Source organism: Balaenoptera musculus, chromosome 9 (genome assembly GCF_009873245.2).
Source record: "Balaenoptera musculus isolate JJ_BM4_2016_0621 chromosome 9, mBalMus1.pri.v3, whole genome shotgun sequence".
NCBI classification, from domain to species: domain Eukaryota; kingdom Metazoa; phylum Chordata; class Mammalia; order Artiodactyla; family Balaenopteridae; genus Balaenoptera; species Balaenoptera musculus.
The window spans coordinates 748,420-767,896 of NC_045793.1; the positions used below are offsets into that span (position 1 = coordinate 748,420).

The 19,477-nt window shown below is 53.0% G+C and overlaps 1 protein-coding gene across 1 annotated transcript in view; it reads left to right on the plus strand.

The window, feature by feature from the left end:
• The window catches only part of PTPRN2 (protein tyrosine phosphatase receptor type N2), a 717,039-nt gene that overhangs the window by 268,148 nt on the left and 429,414 nt on the right, over positions 1–19,477 (plus strand). The window contains exons 7-9 of the mRNA XM_036863887.1: positions 11,678–11,896; positions 13,593–13,633; positions 14,669–15,048. Coding sequence (XP_036719782.1) covers positions 11,678–11,896; positions 13,593–13,633; positions 14,669–15,048 — 640 coding nt within the window. The remainder of the gene's footprint in view (positions 1–11,677; positions 11,897–13,592; positions 13,634–14,668; positions 15,049–19,477) is intronic.

The following is a 19,477-nucleotide window of genomic DNA, read 5'->3' on the forward strand; positions in this document are numbered from 1 at the left end:
CTAACGGCATCATTGGGTTGGCGTTTTCTCCTGTGCTACGTTGCAGTGTTGGTTATCTTTTTATATATATTGTCTTCCCATCTGCGCTGTATGCTCTAAAGAGTCATGTAAAATGTTAGTCTTCAGAGCAAACAGAGAGACTTGTAGGATGAACGCCCACACATGCATTGCTGGGCTCCTCTCGCTACTTCTCTCGCTACTTCTGTGACCCCCTCTTCTCCTACGCTGACAGATTCAATCTGACGCTGTCAGCTTTCACCTGGCACACTTCAGTATTCCACTGCCAGAGATACAACTCTTGAATAAACCTAACCAGACAGCTTTATCACATGTTAAACTTCATACTAATGTCTTCATATCACCAAATATCTAATCTGTGTTTAAATTTCTCACTTGTACATTTTCTTTACAGTCGGTTCTTTGAAGGCAGGATCCAAAGACGGTCCACTGAATTGGTGGACGTACCTGTTAAGCCCCTTTTAAACTACAAAAGCTTTCTCCTCCCTCTTTTATTCCCTTGCATCATTTAAAAAAAATATTGTTTCAGGTGTACAACATTTTAGTTTGACATCTGTATACACTACAGAGTGATCACCATCAAAGGTCTAATTACCATCCATCTCCATACAGCTGACCTCTTCACCCATTTTGCCCCCATCAACCCCGTCCTCTCTGGTAATCACTAATCTGTTCCCTGTATCTATGAGGTTTTGCTTTATCTTGTTTCTTTATTTTAGATTCCACGTATGAGTGGAATCATACGGCATTTGTCTTTCTCTGTCCAACTTATTTCACTAGCTTAATACCCTCTAGGTCCATCCACGTTGTAGCAAATGGCAGAATTTCATTCTTTTTCATAACTGAGTAATACTCCATTGTATATATGTATGTACTGCACCTTTTGTTTTGTTTTGTTTTAAAGTTTTTTTTTTGATGTGGACCTTTTTTTTTTTTTTTTTAAGTCTTTACTGAATTTGCTACAGTATTGCTTCTGTTTTATGTTTCGGTTCTTTGGCCCTGAGGCATGTGGGATCTTAGTTCCCCTACCAGGGATCGAACCTGCACCCCCTGCATTGGAACATGAAGTCTTAACCACTGGACCACTAGGGAAGTCCCACCACATCTTCTTTATCCATTCATCTGTTGATGGATACTTAGGATGCTTCCATATCTTGTATTGCAATGAACATGGGGGTGCATATATCTTTTTGAATTAGTGTTTTTGTTTTCTTTGGATAAGTACCCAAGAGTGGAATTGCTGGATCATATGGTAGTTCTGTTTTTAATTTCTTGAGGAATCTCCATACTCTTTTCCAAAGTGGCTGCACCAATTTACATTCCCACCAATAGTGCACAAGGGTTCCCTTTTCTCCACATTCTGTCCAACATTTGTTATTTCTTGTGTTTTCAATAATAGCTATTTTAATAGGTGATATCAATGAGGAGATATCTCATTGTGGTTTTGCTTTGCATTTCTCTGATGATGAGTGATGTTGAGCATCTTTTCATGTGCCTGTTGGTCATCTGTATGTTTTCCTTGAAAATGTTTATTCAGATCCTCAGCCCATTTTTTAATCAAGTTTTTGGCTTTTTGTCGTTGAGTTGTATGAGTTCTTTTTATATCTTGGATATTAACCCCTTATTATTATATGCTTTTCAGGTTTCTTCTCCCATTCAGTAGGGTGCCTTTTCATTTTTTTTTTTAAATTTTATTTATTTATTTATTTATTTATTTATTTATTTATGGCTGTGTTGGGTCTTTGTTTCTGTGCGAGGGCTTTCTCTAGTTGCGGCAAGTGGGGGCCACTCTTCATCGCGGTGCACCGGCCTCTCACCATCGCGGCCTCTCTTGTTGCAGAGCACAGGCTCCAGACGCGCAGGCTCAGCAATTGTGGCTCACGGGCCTAGTCGCTCCGCGGCATGTGGGATCTTCCCAGACCAGGGATCGAACCCGTGTCCCCTGCATTGGCAGGCAGATTCTCAACCACTGTGCTGCTAGGGAAGCCCACCTTTTCATTTTGATGATGGTTTTCTTTGCTGTGCAGAAGCTTTTTAGTTTGATGTAGCCTCATTTGTTTATGTTTTGCATTTGCTTCCCTTGCTTTTGGTGTCAGATCCACAAAAACATCTCTAAGATCCATGTCAGTGAGGTTACTGCGTATGTTTTCTTCTAGGAATTTCATGGTTTCAGGTCTTACATTCAAGTCTTTAATTCACTTTAAGTTAATTTTTGTGTATGGTGTAAGATTGTAGTCTAGTTTCATTCTTTTACATGTGGCTGTTCAGTTTTCCCCACACTATTTATTGAAGAGACTGCCTTTTCTCCACTGTATATTCTTGCCTCCCCTATTGTAGATTAATTGACCATATAAGTGTGGGTTTCTTGCTGCGTTCTCAGTTCTGTTCCATTGATCTATGTGTGTGTTTTTGTGCAGTACCATCCTGTTTTATAACTGAGGCTTTGTAGTATAGTCTGAAGTCAGGGAGCTTGATGCCTTCAGCTTTGTTCTTCTTTCTCAATATTGTTTTGGATATTCAGGGTCTTCTGTGGTTTTACAGATTTTAGAATGATTTGTTGTAGTTCTGTGAAATATGACATTGGAATTTTGATAGAGATTGCAGTGAATCTGTAAATTGCTTGGGGTAGTATGGACATCTTCACAATATTAATTCTTCTAATCCATGAACAAGGAATGATGACCTTGCTGGGTAGAGAATTCTTGGTTGGAAGTTTTTTCCTTTCAGCACTTTGAATATGTCATGCCACTTCCTTCTGGCCTGCAAACTTTCTGCTAAAAAATCTGCTGATAGCCTCATGGGGGTTCCCTTGTATGTAACAAGTTGTTTTTCTCTTGCTGCTTTTAGGATTCTCTCTTTATCCTTAACTTTTACCATTTTAATTATAATGTGTCTTGGTATGTGTCTCTTTGGGTTCATCTTCTTCAGAACCCTCTGGGCTTCCAGGACCTGGATGTCTGTTTCCTTCCCCAGATTAGGGAAGTTTTCAGCCACTATTTCTTCTAATAATTTTTCTGGCCCTTTCTCTCTCTCTCTTCTCCTTCTGGGGTCCCCATAAAGCAAATGTGATTTCGCTTGATGTTCTCCCAAAGGTCTTTTAAGGTAGCTTCACTTTTTAAGTTCTCTTTTGTTTTGCTGCTCTGAGTTCCACTGCTTTGTCTTCCAGCTACTGATTCGTCTTCTGCCTTATCCAGTCTGCTGTTGAACCCCTGTAGTGCATTCTTCTGTTCAGTTATAACTTCTGTTTGGTACTTTCTTATAATTTCTGTCCCTTTGTTAAGTTCTGGCTGTGTTCATCCATTCTTCTTCTGGGTTCAGTGAGCATCTTTATGACCATTATTTTAAACTCTTTATCAGCTGAGTTGCTTTTCTCTATTTCGTTTAGTTCTTTTTCAGAGGTTTATGTCTTGTTCTTTTGATTGGAACATGTTCCTTTGTCTCCTTATTTTGCCTAATTCTCTGTGTCTGTTTCTCTGTGTTAGGTGTGTCAGCTATCTCTCCCGGTCTTGAGGAGTGGCTTTTGTAGGAGACATCCTGTGGGGCTCAGAGGTGCAATCCCACTGGCCACCGGAGCCCGGGGCTCAAGGGGTGTGCCCGTGTGGGGCACCTGCCCTCCTGTCGTGGCGAGGTCAGGATTGCGGAGGGGCGCTGGCGGGTGGGGTTATCGCTGACTGGTCGCGAGCCCTGCTGAGGTGCAGGGGTGGCAGCGCTCTCGGGAGGGTGCTAACAGGTTAGGTAGGGATTTCCACAATGGCGCCTGCAGTGTCTCGGTCCCTGGGGAGCATCCCAAGTGGTCCCTGTTTCTCCAGCAGGTACTTCAAGATTAGTAAGTGGGTCTCCTTCCTTTGTGATCCAGGTGCCTTGCAATCTGGCACGTTTGCGTTGGTTTTGAGTCAAGTGAGTCTGCACAAGGGCCCTTTAAGAGCGAATTTCCCGTTCTCTGTAGTTCTGTAGTTTTCTTAGATGTATTTCCTGTTGGTTTTCAAAGCCAGCTGTTTTGGGGGCTCACCTCTCCTGTGCAGGGTCTGGGGGCTGGAGAGCCTCCTGGGGGGCTCGAATCCCTCGCTCCTCAGAGGGAAGATTCATCCCTTTGTGATCCTTCGCAGTTTGTGGCTCGCCGTGGCTGTGGGTTTTCTCTTGGCGAGACCACCTCTCTGCTTTCGTACCTGTTGATGCTGTCCTTTTGCCCACGTCCTGTACTTTCCTGGTTGCGCCCCAAAGAGGACGTGTACTTGTTCCTCTGTTCCACACGTCCTGTGAACCAGGAGCTCGGAGATGTGACTGCCGTGTTCACCGTTCGGCAAGGAGCCTTCAGGGGGGCGGCGACCTCCTGTGAGGGGGACCTGCCTCCCTGTGGCTCGTTAGCGTCCAGCAGCCCCGGCCATGTAACCTTTCTGGCACATTTCACCTTGACTGTTTGGAAAGTGCTCGATCCCTCAACAAGAGGAGCTTACGTCACCCTACCCCACCTCGAGGGAAGCCCTCGCAGGGCTGTACTTTTCTCTGGAGCATGTCTCACAGTCCGACTTGCGCATTTGCGTGCATTTGATAAACGTTTGTCTCCGCTTGTAGACCATCAGCTTAAGGAAGCCAGCAAACTGTGCTTCTTTTCTCACATTTGCACCCGGGACTCAGCATGTGCCTTGCAGGGTGTTTGCTGAGTGGATGAATGGTTTCATTTGCTGTTCACGTCAACCATGAAAGATGGTGTTATTGTCAAGCTCATTTTCCTGATGAGGAAACTGCAGCTTGAGGTGGCAGGTGATAGCATTTGTCCCAAAGTCAGATCACTTAAGGCAAAGTGGATGGAAGCTTTTAAGAACCACCTGTCTAAAATGCAGATTTAAACACAATTTGCTTTGTTTCTTGGGCTAATTGGTCCTGGACTGTAATGTTTTAAGTGGCCATTCAGCTCCGAATTCTAGCTTTCTCTGACATTCATTGTGTGCAGAGTTGTGTGCTGCGCCTTTAGGGGGAGCAGAGGAGTAGAGAAGGGTCACCTGGGGGCAGGGGTGTCAGCCAGGGCTGGAAGGAGGAAGGGTTCTCTTCTTACATAGTGAAAAGGGACAAGGCAAGAAAAGACCAACCGTCTTCTAAAGCGCCAGAGCTTCCCGGGGTTACCTGTCCAGACCAGTCACAGGCAGGCCATTCCACACCACTCACCCCTGGAAAACTGCCCCTGCCATTCGGTCTAACATCCTTCAGAACCTCGGGGAGCGTTCAGGTAGACGCAGTGAGCCATGAGCACAGGATCCCTAGGAAGGCACAAGGACACAGCAGCCCTGTCCTCGAAACCCCGTTTCACCTTGAAAGCACCAGCGAGAAGGTCAGAAGGGAGGCCCAGAGGGCCAGGGTGTGTGACCTCCCTCGGGGCGCAGCCCTGGAGAGCTGGCTGTGCTGGGCACCCAAAGGGTGTAGTGCAGAAGACAAGAGACGTGGGGGATTCAGATAGAGGCTGCCCTTCTGCAGGACGGTCGAGACCAATTTGTAGCCCTCAGGGCTCAGGAAAACCCACCCATCCCTGCTCCCGAATCAGTAAATCAGGCCACTGACTTCATGTGCATGGCAGAGACCCTCTTCCTTCATTTATTCATTATTTACACCTTGTCGCCTTTGAAAAAACTTTAATTCACATAAAAGTAAAAGACCAATGTGCAGTAGGATAATGGCAAGAGCAAACGACAAAGTGTGGAGTGAAGTGTGGGATTCAGACGCGGCTGGTCCAGCTTCTCCTGTTTAGGACACGGTGTCTCGGGTTGTGGCCCAGCTGGGAACCCTCCTCGTTAGAGTGTTGTTCTGTATTCCGTGATCAGTTCTCTACGGGAATCAGAATGTGTAAAGGATTATTTGTTGTGCTTTGTATCAGTGGTAGAAGTAGTAAATGGTTACCATGCAAAACCAGAATAGTAGATGTGTGGAAAGAAGACAACACGTCGCCTTTGATCTCATCGCCACCAGGTGGGTGCGTTGAGCACCGGGCGTGCCTTTCGGTGCTCCGGGTGCGTCTGTGAGGCCTCGCGCTGCACGCGGACCCGGGGTGTGGCCCTGCGCAGCTGCTGCTTCTCTCCGTGTCCCTTCAGTGCGTTCGCCAGGGCTCGTTCTTCCTCCGTCGCTGGGTTAAAGTTCAGGCAAGTCCCATGAACTCCAGTCACTCTTAGGTAATAAAAAGTGCGAGGCCACTTTTGTATTTAAATTTTTAAAAATTGTGGTAAATACACATTGGTTTGGCTCTGATCATAGACTGAGTTCCTGTCTGCAGAACTGCAGCATGAAGCGTGTACACCTGGCCATCTACCATCCAACCTTTGCTGCGGGAAGGGCGTTCGGCAGCTCTCACCTTCAGAGGGTGTTGCCATGAATGGGATCCAAATGCCTCGCTGATTCAGCCCATTTAGTGAATGTAGACAGATTCCAGGGGCTGCCCCGGGTAGCCCTTCCTGGGAAGTTTGCTACTGTGGTCTGCATTCGCCACCCAGCATGTGTCTAGGCTGCTCCTGAGTGTGATAATGGTGACGATGAGGGTGACGAGAGTGGGAATGGTGATACTGGTGATGGTGGTGATGATGGTGGTGATGTGTGTGCTTGTACGTGCCTAAACCGTGTACTTTCATGTACACGTGGTGATAAAGGCACTTAGGAGCAAAAACTGTTGTGTATGATTCACATCCGCTTTGTGAAAGCAGATTTGTGTGAGGTTAACTGCACACCATTGCTCATTCTCTAAAGCTTGTAGCATTTGTCTGGGGGACCCTATTAAGACATATAATTTCTGTAGGTCAGGCCTGCAGCAGTTGTTCATGGGAGCTGATCTCCTACTCCAGGCCTTACATATTTGATGTCCTGACATTTCGTGTAATTGCTCTGCTAGAGCCCACTTGGCACATTGAAAGCTACTTAAAATGTCATTATAAGCCGGCCGGATCTCGGAATTACATGGTGCGCCGGCCGGAACAGAGCGTCTCACTTTGATGCATGTGGTATTTGATTGTGCTCTGCGCCACGGCCCCTCTTCAGTCCACCAGGGCTGGCTAGACTCTTTAGAGAGGATTTCCTCATTTCTGCTCATCTTCAGATGACTGACAGTGGGTGCCTCCGGGCTGACTCACGGTGGTCAACAGCACTTAGGCGGGAGATGATCGCTGACACGAGTTCATTGCTCTCCTCCTAAGTGGTCAGCCGCTAAGCATCTACCAGTGTATACCTACGGGTTTTTTAGTGATTTTTCACTAATGGTAATCTGAAAAGTTTCTTTTTTGGATGAGAGGAGACAATTTTAGGAATTATATTTTATTATACCATTTTGAAGATGGATGTTTCTTATTATAGTTAGAGAGGCCCACGGAAAGCTTCTCCTGTTCTCTGGTCTTTATCTTAAAGAACATGAGTGTTTTCACACTGCAGGTCTATTTCTGCTCTTCCCTCCAAATAAGGAGAATAGAGCTGAGGGAAGTTAAGGGAAAAGACATGAGGTAACCGTAGGGAGGGTTTCTCTGAGTTATTAAATGTCAGGACAGATTATTGGAGGAGGGGCACAATTTCCCCTTAGCTATTTGGTTATTAAATTTTTTTTATTTTTTATTTTTTTAATGCTATTCTTGTCTGCTTACATTCTTTTTATTTATGTATGTATGTATGTATGTATGGCTGTGTTGGGTCTTCGTTTCTGTGCCAGGGCTTTCTCTAGTTGTGGCAAGTGGGGGCCGCTCTTCATTGCGGTGTGCGGGCCTCTCACTATCGTGGCCTCTCGTTGCCGAACACAGGCTCCAGACGCGCAGGCTCAGTAATTGTGGCTCACGGGCCCAGTTGCTCCGCGGCATGTGGGATCTTCCCAGACCAGGGCTCGAACCCGCGTCCCTTGCATTGGCAGGCAGATTCTCAACCACTGCGCCACCAGGGAAGCCCTATTTGGTTATTAGACGTGGTAGACAGACTATACACTTGATTTCATTTTCTCAGTAACCCCTTCAAGTGGGAGTTACTGACCCGTCTACACAGACAGACCCTGAGACTGCAGCCTGGGCATGGCTGGCTGCAGAGCACACTTTCTCCAGAAGACCGTGACCCCCTGTTTGCGGTGGGTCTTTTAGGATTTCTGGTCTGACTTGCCCTGTGTTTGACCAGCATTCTTCCTGCCCTGGGTTGCATAAAACAAAACATCACCCGGTGGGATGCCTTGAGGGGCTGCCGAGAGCCCCCGGCCCTGCCCAGTCTCCCCCGACGCTGGGAGCTGACCTCACACAGCTCCTCCAGCTTTGCTGTCCGTTATCACCCACCTGGGCTCTGTTCCGTCCCCTGAACCTCACATCCGGTCCATCTGGACCTGCCATAGAAACAAACACAGGCTCCCGCCAGCTCTGCCTGCTGCACCGCCATCCCCAGCTGGGTTCCTGCAGGAGCCTCCTCCGGCCTCCCTGCTCTGACCTTGTCTCAAGCCTGCAGGCCTCTTAAAATTGTAAACCAGATGACGACTCACTGCTCAAAACCCAGCAAGGGCTTCTCATCTCACTCAGCAAAAATCCAGGTCCTTTTCATGGTCTGAGACCCTGTAAAATGCCCCCGACTTCACACCCCCTTGCTGCTCCAGGTCACCCACTCTGGCCACCTTTCTGTCCTTCCAGTGCCTCTGCCCCAGGGCCTTTGCACTTGCTGTCTCCTCTGCCCGCAGAGCGTTTCCTTAAGGTCGTCCCTGGGCTCAGGACTTCCCTTCTTTGGGTCTCTGAGCTTTTCTCCGACAATCCTGTCTAACACAGCATCTTCCCTCCCCACTGCCCCATCCTCCACGCTCTGGATTATTGTTCCCACAGCCCCGTCACCACCAGACCTTGTATGCGTTTGTTTTTAATTGTTTATTTTCTGTTTCTTCTACTATAGATGAACGTTCCATGAAAGCAAGTGCTTTGCTAACTGCATTATTCCTGCAGCTTGACAGGCAGCTGAGCATAGACGATGTGCAGCGAACATCTGTGGAGGGAAGGAAAGAACGAAGGGCGGGAGGACAGTTCCTGCTCTTGAGCTCTGCTGTTTAGCTTTGAGACCCTCTGGGAGGCCTGAATCTCTCACTGATTATCTGCCTCCCTCATGACCTGGAATGTGTGTCTCCCACCCAGGCAGCCTGAGAGCAGCTGGGGGGAGGGACGTGTGCAGGCAAAAAGGTCACGGGGCGGTGACAGGCCCTGGCCCCCTGCACGAGGTCGGCACCAGGGAGTCAGGAGATGCGGACGTGGCCGCCCACAGGCCAGGCCGTGCCCAGGAGAGCCTGCCTGCTTCAGCCACAGTTCAGTCCGCGGCCGACTTGCTACCCAGGGTCTGAACTGTCACCCTGAGACCCGTGTGCCCTCATTCGCATTACAGTTCTAGCACAGTAATCCCACCGGTCGTGTTCCTAAGTCTGGAATCGGAGAGAAAGTGGACTCTTAGAAGGAAATGTTCTGGCCAACAGCGCGACTCAGGGGCTTCACTCGGTGGTGAAACATGCTCGCAGAGCACAGTCGGGGCAGGGAGCCCACCTCTTGGACCCTTGTTAGGAGGGACACAGCTCTGCGCTGAGGGTGGTCCAGCGGAGGACAGGACCGGATCCTCGGGGAACCAGGGCCCTCGGGAAGGGAATGTCCTCCTCGGCCGAATGTCCTGGTTAAGTTTGCGTTCCGCAGAAACACATTTTGGATTCAACACTTGTTAAACAACGTCTCGTAAGTGTACTGATCCATTTCCTGCCTTGGTCGGTGTCCTGGGACGCCAGGGCGGGTTCTGCCATGCTCTGGCCCCTGGCGGGGACCACGCCTGCAGGGGCCACGCCTCGGCCTCTGGTTTCAGGGCATTGCGTTTCCTCACCTTTCACGCCGTGGCTGCGACAGTACAGACCGCTGAAAGTTGATGTGTTTATAACGCTAGAGGCTTAATAAACAGCTAGGTGGTGTTTTTCTTACTGTTTACTCTACCTTAGTGTTCCTCTTTTCTACGAAGCAACGTGTGCCCTTTGTCAGCCCAGAAAAGCAGGAGTTCTGACACTGTGTGTGGTTGGGATCCCTCAAACCTTCAGCCTCCCGCGCTGTTCTGTGTCAGGCATGCTTCTCTGTGTTTTTACAATGCTTCTGTTCATGAGGAAGTGAGAAATATTTTTCCAGGTTTGCTGCTGGAAGTTATTTTTAAGGCAAGCGTTTGGTCCCTAAACGTATCTATGGGGCTGTGGGGGGAGGGATGCAGGGGGAGGTGGGGATGCAGGGGGAGGGATACAGGGGGAGGTGGGGATACAGGGAGAGGGATACAGGGGGAGGTGGGGATGCAGGGGGAGGGATGCAGGGGGAGGTGGGGATGCAGGGGGAGGGATACGGGGAGGTGGGGATACAGGGGGAGGGATACAGGGGGAGGTGGGGATGCAGGGGGAGGGATGCAGGGGGAGGTGGGGATGCAGGGCGAGGGATACAGGGGGAGGTGGGGATGCAGGGGGAGGGATGCAGGGGGAGGTGGGGATGCAGGGGGAGGTGGGGATGCAGGGGGAGGGATACAGGGGGAGGTGGGGATGCAGGGGGGCAGCGCCCTCCCCAGGGGCCCAGGTCGGGGGCAAGGACCACGGAGGCAGCAGCCACGGGGAGGTCATCCATCTGCATTTCCTTCCACGGGAAGCTGTGTCAAAGTGCAGGTTTTATTACTGTTCAGGTGTGGTGAGACCAGCAGATCAGGAGAGGGTTATCATGAAAAAGATCGTGATAGGCCCAGAGGTCAGAGCATCAGGAGCTCCTGGTTGACACGGAATCAAGGCCGGGGCTGTCACCACACTGCGGCAAACCTTGTGGGGGCCTCCAGGCCACCCCACTGCTCTCCAGCCTGCAGAGCTTTTCCTAGCATCTCCTGCACTGCAGGTCCAGGGTGAGGGACCATCGTAACTCTTTTTTTTAAAAATAATATGAAAATGTCTTTGTTCCACTCTCATGTTTGAAGGATATTTTCACTGTATAATCTAGACTTCTGAATTAGACACCTTTTCTTTTAGTGGTTCAAATGCATCCCTTGTCTGTAAATGATCCAGTGTGTAATTATGTATCATGTCACGTATGTCATGCTTACAGGGCGCGTCCTGGGGCCACCGCCCTCCTGGCCCCACCTCTGGCCGATTTAACATCTTCTCTACCTTGGTTTTCTGTGCCGCTTGGTGAGCTTGGCTGTGAGAGGCCGCCGTGCGGTTCTCTTTAATTCTTCTTGAGGTTTACCGAGTGCCTCGAATCTCTGAGTTAATGCTCTTCACCAATTTTGGGGAATTTGTGGAGGTTTTTTTCTTTTCTTTGTCCCCTTGTCTCTCTCTCCTTTCCCTCTCAGATCCAGTCACACTTGTGATGCCTGATGCCGTGCCAGGTTGCCAAGGTCTGTCCAGTCCTTTCTCCTGGTTCCACGGATGATAATCGTTTCCGTTATTTGTCCTCAGGTTCACCAGCTCTTTGCTCTCCATCATCCAGTCTGCGGTTCAGCCCATCCAGTCTGCGGTTCAGCCCATCTAGTGAGCTTGTGAATCTCGAATACTGAACTCTTCACTCGCAGAATTCCATTTGGCTCTTTTTTGCTCCCGCCCCTCTGCCCCTGCGTGTAGCCACTCCTCTGCATCCTTGCGTCCTTGTTCTAACGCTGTCCCTTGTCTCGGTTTGTCTGTTTTGTGTGTGCCGTCTAGGGGCACGTGTTCAGGCTCTGCTGAAGGACCTGCGGAAGCGCCCGGGCAGCGTGGAGGGTCTGAGCGCCCTGGACGTGGCCGAGGCAGCCCGTGCGATAGCGAGCGCGATGCCAGGCGGGGGCGCGGAAGGGGAGCAGGACGGCGCCGGGAGAGGCGGCGGAGGGCCGAGAGGGCAGGCGGGCCGGTCGGGGGCCGCGCGCCACAGAGACGGCGTGCCAGGTGAGCGCCTCCCGGCCGCTCGCCCGTGTGTGCACGTGGCGCGCTGTGCTGCGTCTTTCTGCTGCGAGGTGGGATTCGTGTTAATGATTTGTGTCTGTCTGAACTTTTGCCTCTGAAAGCCTCCTTCGCAGGCTGAGCCTTCCAGAGCACTTATGCTGAAGGGCGAATTGCTCCCTGGAGGAGGGGGGCTGCGATGCCTCCGTGCGAGGCTCTGGGTGCAGAAACAGGAGTGGGAGAAGGAGGTTTTGCCCGGATTGTGTGAGTGATACTGGGGAGGCAAATATTTGCATAATAAAGTGAAAGAGGTTCATTCGAATGTCTGCTTGAGGCTCACACCAGCCTCTGAGGCTGCTCCAGGGAGAGCGCAGAGATCCCCACACCCCGGCACACGCACACTGGTGCACACTGACACACACACTCAGACACAGAGACACGCCCACACCCCAGCACATGCATACTCACACACTCACACACAGGAGACACGCTCACAGCCCAGCACATGCACACTCACACAGAGACACGCCCACACCCCGGCACATGCACACTCACACACACAGAGACACGCTCACAGCCCAGCACATGCACACTCACACACACACACACAGACACGCCCACACCCCGGCACATGCACACTCACACACACTCACACAAGAGACACGCTCACAGCCCAGCACATGCACACTCACACACAGAGACACACCCACACCCCGGCACATGCACACTCACACACACACACACAGAGACACGCTCACACCCCAGCACATGCACACTCACACACACACACAGAACCGCCCACACCCCAGCACACACACACGAGACACACTCACACCCCAGGATATGCACACTCACACACACACTCACAGAGACACACCCACACCCTAGCACACACATACACACACCCCAACATTCACACTCACACACACGCTTACACACCCCAACCCACTCACACATACATACACCCACAAACAGCCGCCAGGGAACGTTGGGCGAGGGCCGAGCAGGGCAGGCCCCATCTCCCCTGCCTGACCGCTTCTCAAAGTCGCGGAAGCTACATTAAAGCATGTAACGCAGTGCGCTGCACACAGTAGGCGCCCAGGAACGTGCCAGGTGAAAGGTGCATGTCTTTCCCTCCTCTGTGGGCTGGGACGAGGCTTACCTGGAAGCTGGAGGTGTGGCTTGACTGATGCAGGAAAGGACACTGGGTTGCGACTCGGACGAGGTGGTCCAGGGGGCGGTGGTCCCTGTCCCGGGGCTGGGAGGGTCTGCAGGGGCACAGGAGCCACACACTGACTCCTGCGTGTGTCCTTAGAGGAGTGGCCACCACAGGAAAGTAACCAGTCTGGAGGCATCTCAGCGTGAGATGTGTGGGTTCGACACTTCACTCTCCTTTTTTGTAACTGCCCACTGCTCCTGGCTCAGCGGCTCTTTCTTGCTCTGAGCTATCTGAAGGATAACACGTGGTTCCCTGGAACTGGCCTCGTGACTGACTGACGTCGTGTCTGAGTTAGTGGGTCACCCCTCCTCTGTCGTGGGCCTTATGGAGCGCCATCCCTGTACTGTAAGCGGAGGTTTTCGTTGTCGTGGGAATGAGGCCAGCGTCATCATGCCTGACCTACTCGGTGGTCGCCCCGTACGTGCCGTGACCTTTGTGCTGACGTTCTGGACCGGGATTTTGACGAGCTCGTGTCTTTCGCAGATAACAGAGTGCGAGACGGCGGTGCAGGAGTTTACCAGGAGGTAAGATGGGGCGTGTTCGGGGCCTGTGAAGCCCAGAGTCACGTTAGTTTTCTTGTCCATAGTTTGGGAACGTACGTGAAATACAAAAAAAATTTTTCCAGAAAAAGATAGAAAAACCCTCATAATCTCAAATTAATATTCCTCAGAACCCCCCCCCCAGGGAAACGGGAGGGTAACACCGCATGATGAGACTGCACGCCCACTTCGTGTCGTTGACGTCATCCCGTGTGTCCTGGCTTCCGAGGTTCATTTAACGGACATTCACAGGCTCTGGATCATTTACACCTGCGGTGCTGTCCGTGGTGGTCGCCACCAGCCGTACGTGGCTGCTTGAACTTAAATCCATTAAAATTAACTCAGTAAGAATTCAGTTCCCCAGCTGTGCCAGCCACACGTCCCGTGCTCCCTAGTAACTGTGGGGGGGGTGGGGAGACCACTGCTCCTCCATCGTTGCCAAGGGTCCCCTCGACAGTACTGGTCCAGAGGGGTCTGGAAAAGGCTGGGACACGGGTGACGCCCACCCACGGAGCGGTTTGTTGGTTTTCCCTGTTGAAGAACCTCTGCTCATTTGTATTAGTCTTAAGGATGCAGAAAATCAATTCATAAGCAATGGCAGTGATGTGGTTCTACGAAACTCTATTTTGTGGGTGGAAAGGAATTTCTGGTTAGTACTTCTCTTGTCAGATTATGTTAGTGGTTCCTGGTTCAGTGCCTGTTAGCAAGTGGTGAAGAAAACACCAACAATTCTTTTAAATGTCCATCAGAAATAAAAAAATGGAGGGTTCGGCTATCCGAGTTGTGGAGGGAGCCATGGGGTCTAGGGACTCGTTTCCTAATTCGGGACGCAGAGGGAGAGGCCAGCAGAGCTTGGGGTCTCCAGACGACATGCATTCAGCCAGACCCCGACGTCGCCCTGCGTGGCCCACTCCCAGCCCCAGGCTCACGTACGCCAGTGCCCGCTCCCCCATGAGTCCAGCGCTGATGGCTTCTCTTGTGACTTGGGGCACATTCTTAAGCTGGTTTCCTTTCTGCCAGGTCAGCCGTTTGGGCGTCAAACTCGAGGACCTCCTGCAGGGTCCTGGGTCTCCATTCCTGCCTGGAGCCCCCAGTCTTGCTGGGTCCTTCAAGACGGAGATCAAGAAATCGGAGGACCCTGAGGCCTCCCCGTCTTCAGAGGAGGATCGCTTTGGGGTGGAGAACATAAAGAGTCAGACCTACTCCAAGGAGCTGCTGCAGAGGCCGCCGCACCCAGAGCCGGGGCCGAGCAGGCTCGGGGCGTCGCAGCTCCAGGCTCCGGTGGCCCCGCAGGAGGACCAGCGCCCCGGCGCCGGGGCCCGGAGACCCCCCAGCCAAGGCCTGCGGCTGGAAGTGCAGCCTCCCCAGGAGGAGTACGGCTACATTGTGACGGAAAACGAGTGAGTAGGAGCTTTTCACCTCTCCGTGGGTGAGATCTTGGCCCTGCGCAGGCTGGGGAAACGCTTTCATTTTTTCCCCATCTTCAACTGGAGGTGGAGGGTGGGCCTCCCTGGTCTTGCAGGTGTGGGAGGGCAGCCAGGAGCCAGCCCGTCCCCCCGACCCCGTGTTCTGGACCGGGAACCCGAGCTTGAGGGTGATTCTCCACAAAACAAACCCCAGACAAAGCCCTGCCCGGCTCCTTGGTCCTGGCCCCATCACCTGCAGCTCAGATCACAGGGTGCCTGTTGGAGTTGGAGCCGGGGTGTCTCAGGCAGGACGGGTGGTGCAGGGGGCACCCCGGGCAGCCCACGTTGGCTAGAACTCCAGAAGCTTCAAGTCGTCCAAATACTAGGGTATGAGTCACTCTTCAGAGGGAAGAACGTGTCGCACACCATGGAGTGTTCTGTCCTCCCCTTAATTTTGTGCTGAGCGTAACAAGGGACAGAATCAAATGTCACGTGCCCAGCAAGTGACAAGTGGGCGGCCCTGTTCTTCAGGTCGTCTCACTAACGAATCTGACGTTTGACGCTTTGTAACGGTGTGTTTTCTTCATGGAATGGAAACGGGGATTCCAAGGGAAAACACGTCTGTCTGGCTGCAGGCACAGGCGTGTGTGTGCAGGTGTGCGCCGGTGCGTGTGCAGGTGTGCGCGCACGTCCACCCGCGGTTTTGCTTCTGCGTCATCCCGCGCCTCTGGTCAGGCGTCGAGGGAGCTTCCGTGGTTACTCCCCGCGGCGAGGGGGCTACGCCAGAGCGGGAGCCGTCTCTCCTGCTGACTCCGCGGCCTCTGCGCTCTCACCCGCGCGTGTTCGCCGTCGCTGCACCGCACACGGCAAACACCGCCTGTACCACCGACACAGACCCTGTGTCAAGGCCGCGTGAAAGTGGAGGTGGTGTTCTCGCCTGGGCTGGGAGACCTGCGCAGCACTGGCGCCTCGCCTCTCCAGCCTTTTCATGAAGATGCGCCTGCCCGTTCCGGCCTCCACGCCTCCGGGCCGTGCTCCCCGCGCTCTGTCTGCCTTGAGCCCCTTCGCTCAGAACTGGGACTCCCGCTGGGTGTGTCAGGATCACGCGTGACGCAGCGTGCACGGGGGCCTGGGTGGTGCTGTTGCGTCGGACCCGCCCGGCGGCCTGCTGCGCAGTGTGACCTGTGCTGTGGGTTTTCCCTTTCTCAGCAAACGTTGCTGTCGTGTGTGTGTGTGTGTATGTGACGTGTATGTGTATTGTATGTTTATGTGTGTGTATGTGTCGTGTGTGTATGTGCATGTGTGTATGCGTTTGTGCATACGTGTGTATGTGTGCATAGTACGTACGTGTCCCTGTGTGTGTGTGTGTGGATGTGTCTGTGTGCATCTCTGTGTTGTGTGTGTGCGTGGTCACTGGAGGGACCACTGTGCAGCTGCTCTGAGCACCTTTCCTCCCGCCAGGATCTCCTGATGCCCAAGGGCTGGTCCCCGGCGCAGGGCACGGGGCTGCTTCTGTCTGGGGCCTGGGGCTCAGCTGCGCACAGAGGAGACTGAGGCCCCGTGCAAGTGCTGGGAAAGGATTCTGATCATTGGGAAGACTTTTCGAGTCCACATGAACAACAGAGAACAGAGGATGATGAACTTTAGAGCAGGACCATCCAGGCCTACCGTCCTCAGCGTCACAGGAAACCCAGCGTGAGTGGATGACGCCTGGATGGAGAGAGACCCATCTCGTCGGGTGTCTCCTCTTGTTCTTGCTGACTTTCCTTTAACACGAAGCCATTTCTGAGGGTTTCTTCTCTGCGTCCAGAGTTCATTTTCCTGAGGGCTTTTCCTTGGCCTCACCTTTGGGGCCTGAACATTTACCTGCTACAAGCACGGGTTAAAGAAAAAGACCATTATCCTATCTTGGCTGCCTTCCCGTTTTCTCTTTTGCTGTTTCCATTGGACGGAAGATTTGTGGTGCAGCCGACAGCTTTACATCCGGAACTCTCTGTGTATCACAGGGGAGACATGCTCCAGAAGCTTCTCCCACCCTCCCTCCACGGACAGACGGAGGTTTCTGCCTCTGTTGTCAGATGAACTGGTAATTTGGGATTCTCTGGGGCAAGATTTCACCAGATCTCAGTTTAAGCCTTAATGGACCAACTGTTTACTGACAAGAATCTGACACTATTCTTTTTCTTTTCTTTTTTTTAAAAAGCACTTTTGTATGTTTGGTTCTTCCTAAAAGGAGAAGAGCATGACGGGCAGCTCAGCGTCCTCTCATGCCTGACATTGGCGGGGATGCCGCGCTGACCTCGCTCGTACATTTCCTGGTGGGCGGGGCTGTAGTTTCATCCTTTGCCACTTGCATTTTCATCCTCTTTACAAACCGGATGGATTATTCGAGACGCATGAAGGGCAGGGCAGCCATCCCAGGTCCTCCAAGGACGATTTAAAAGTTATTTCAAGTTAGGCTGCCAGGAAGGGACCCCAGGATGGAGGGTGCATGTGAAGCAGAGGGACTGCTCACCTGTCAGCAGAGGACACACCGCCTTTACAGCTGAAAGACTGGGAGTCACGAGGCGCGCTGGGCAGGGATGTGCCCCCCCGAGGAGACGGGCCCTCGTGTCCTACGGCGACCTGTTCCTGTACAAGGATCGTCCGAGCCGCGCAGACCGAGTCTGGGGAAGTAAACCCACGGTGTGAGCACGTGCAGCGGCCCCCGCGCCCTCACGGATCACCTGGAACGCCCAGCGTGGGGCGAAGCCCGGGTCCCACTGGGGGCTGCGCCCTGGGCCCCACGGCAGCAGGCGACCCGGGTAGTGGCGGCGGCGGCGCGGGAACGGATGGGGGGGCGTGCTCACCAGACGGGGCGTCAGCCGCAGCGCTCTCCGCGGGGAGGCCGCCCCCCCCCGAGAAGCGGAGCGAAGGCCCGTGGGTCGGGGGAGGCTGTCGGGAGGGCGCCGAGGGGCGTCGGGCCGCGCGCTGCTCCCTCCCTCCTCCGGGCAAGGGTAGGGCCTGGGCAGTGGAGTCTGAAGAAGGGCCCCCGTTTGGCAAGGCCTCGGGAGCGTGTGCCGCCCCAGACCGTGCACTAGGCTGCCCTGCCGGCCGCGCCGGGGCAGGTACCGTCCTCCTCCTCTCAGACACCTGCCGCTCGCAGCCCCGGGGGAAAGCCTGCCCGCCCTCCGCCAACCCTCACCGCCGTGGGAGAGCCGCGTGCTCTGGGCTCGCCAGCGCCGGCAGCCAGGGGGGCGGGACGGGGGGGCTCCCGCTCAGCCGCGGGAGGGGGGTGTCCAGCCCTGGTCTCCCTCCGCCCTCCACCCCTCCCCGCCCCGCCCGAGCAGCCCCTCAGGGCTCACGTGGCTGCTTCTGTGCCCGTGGGCAGCCGGGCGCGGGTCCTGCCCATCTCTGCGGGTTTTCCCTCCCTTGCTGGAGAAGGGAGACTCCAGAATGTCGGGGGGCGGTTCTGTGTGTGCGGTGGCAGCGCAGACTGTAGTTACTCAGCGCCACTCTCGGGCTATGTCTCGATGACGTGTTCAGAAGGTTCGGCCCCATCTCTGTGCGGAACCCTTCCTGGACAGCCCGCCCATGACACCATCCATCCTTTGGTTTGTTTGTCTTAAAAGACGGTCTTTGGTGTGATGGGTTTACTATCACTTAAGATTGGGGGGGGGGGGCGGAGATAGCCTTAAGGAGTAAAAATAATCATTTTTTGTGTATTAAAAAGTGGTAAGAAAAAGAAACAAAAAATATCCCAAATCTAAACTTCTTGACTGCTTAGTTGGTAGTTCTGGGGACTGTCAGTGAGAAGGACGGTGAACAGTGGTCTTCAAGCCCCAGAGGGTGGCCCAGTTCTGACTTGTCTGTTTCCTGCCGGCCTTTCTGGACTTGGCGCCCCAGCTGTGAAATGGGACGAGTGTTGAGGACCCACAATGACCAAGACACAGGAGGTGCTCACAAAAGGAAAGAGATCCAGACGTAACACAGTGTGATTTTTCCCCTGAGGCAGTCAGACATATCTCCGTTCAGCTTGGTGGGTTGTTTTGAAATTCAGCGGAGGAAAGTACAAAAGTAGGCTGTGAGATTCAGAACCCCAGGGTGTCTGTGTTGTTAATGAAGGTGTAAGCAGTGTTAGCCGGGTGGGTCCCCAAGCGCACGAAGTAAAGAACCTCGCGATTCCGTGTCACAGCTCGAACCAGACAGATCTCTACCTGTAAACGTCTCACCCCGACCCAGGTCTCTCCGCGTCGCTCTCCTCCTACTGGTTACAGGACCCCAGGGACTGAACTCCACAGTGCTCAGCCCGCCCCGCCCCGCCCCGCCCCGCCCCGCCCACTTCCTCTAACGTCACCTGGGGTGTGGTGCCTCCCTCCCCGCCCCCAGCTGCCCGGCTCCTCCTCCTCGTCCGGGAGACGCTGCCCACGCTGACGCTGACGCT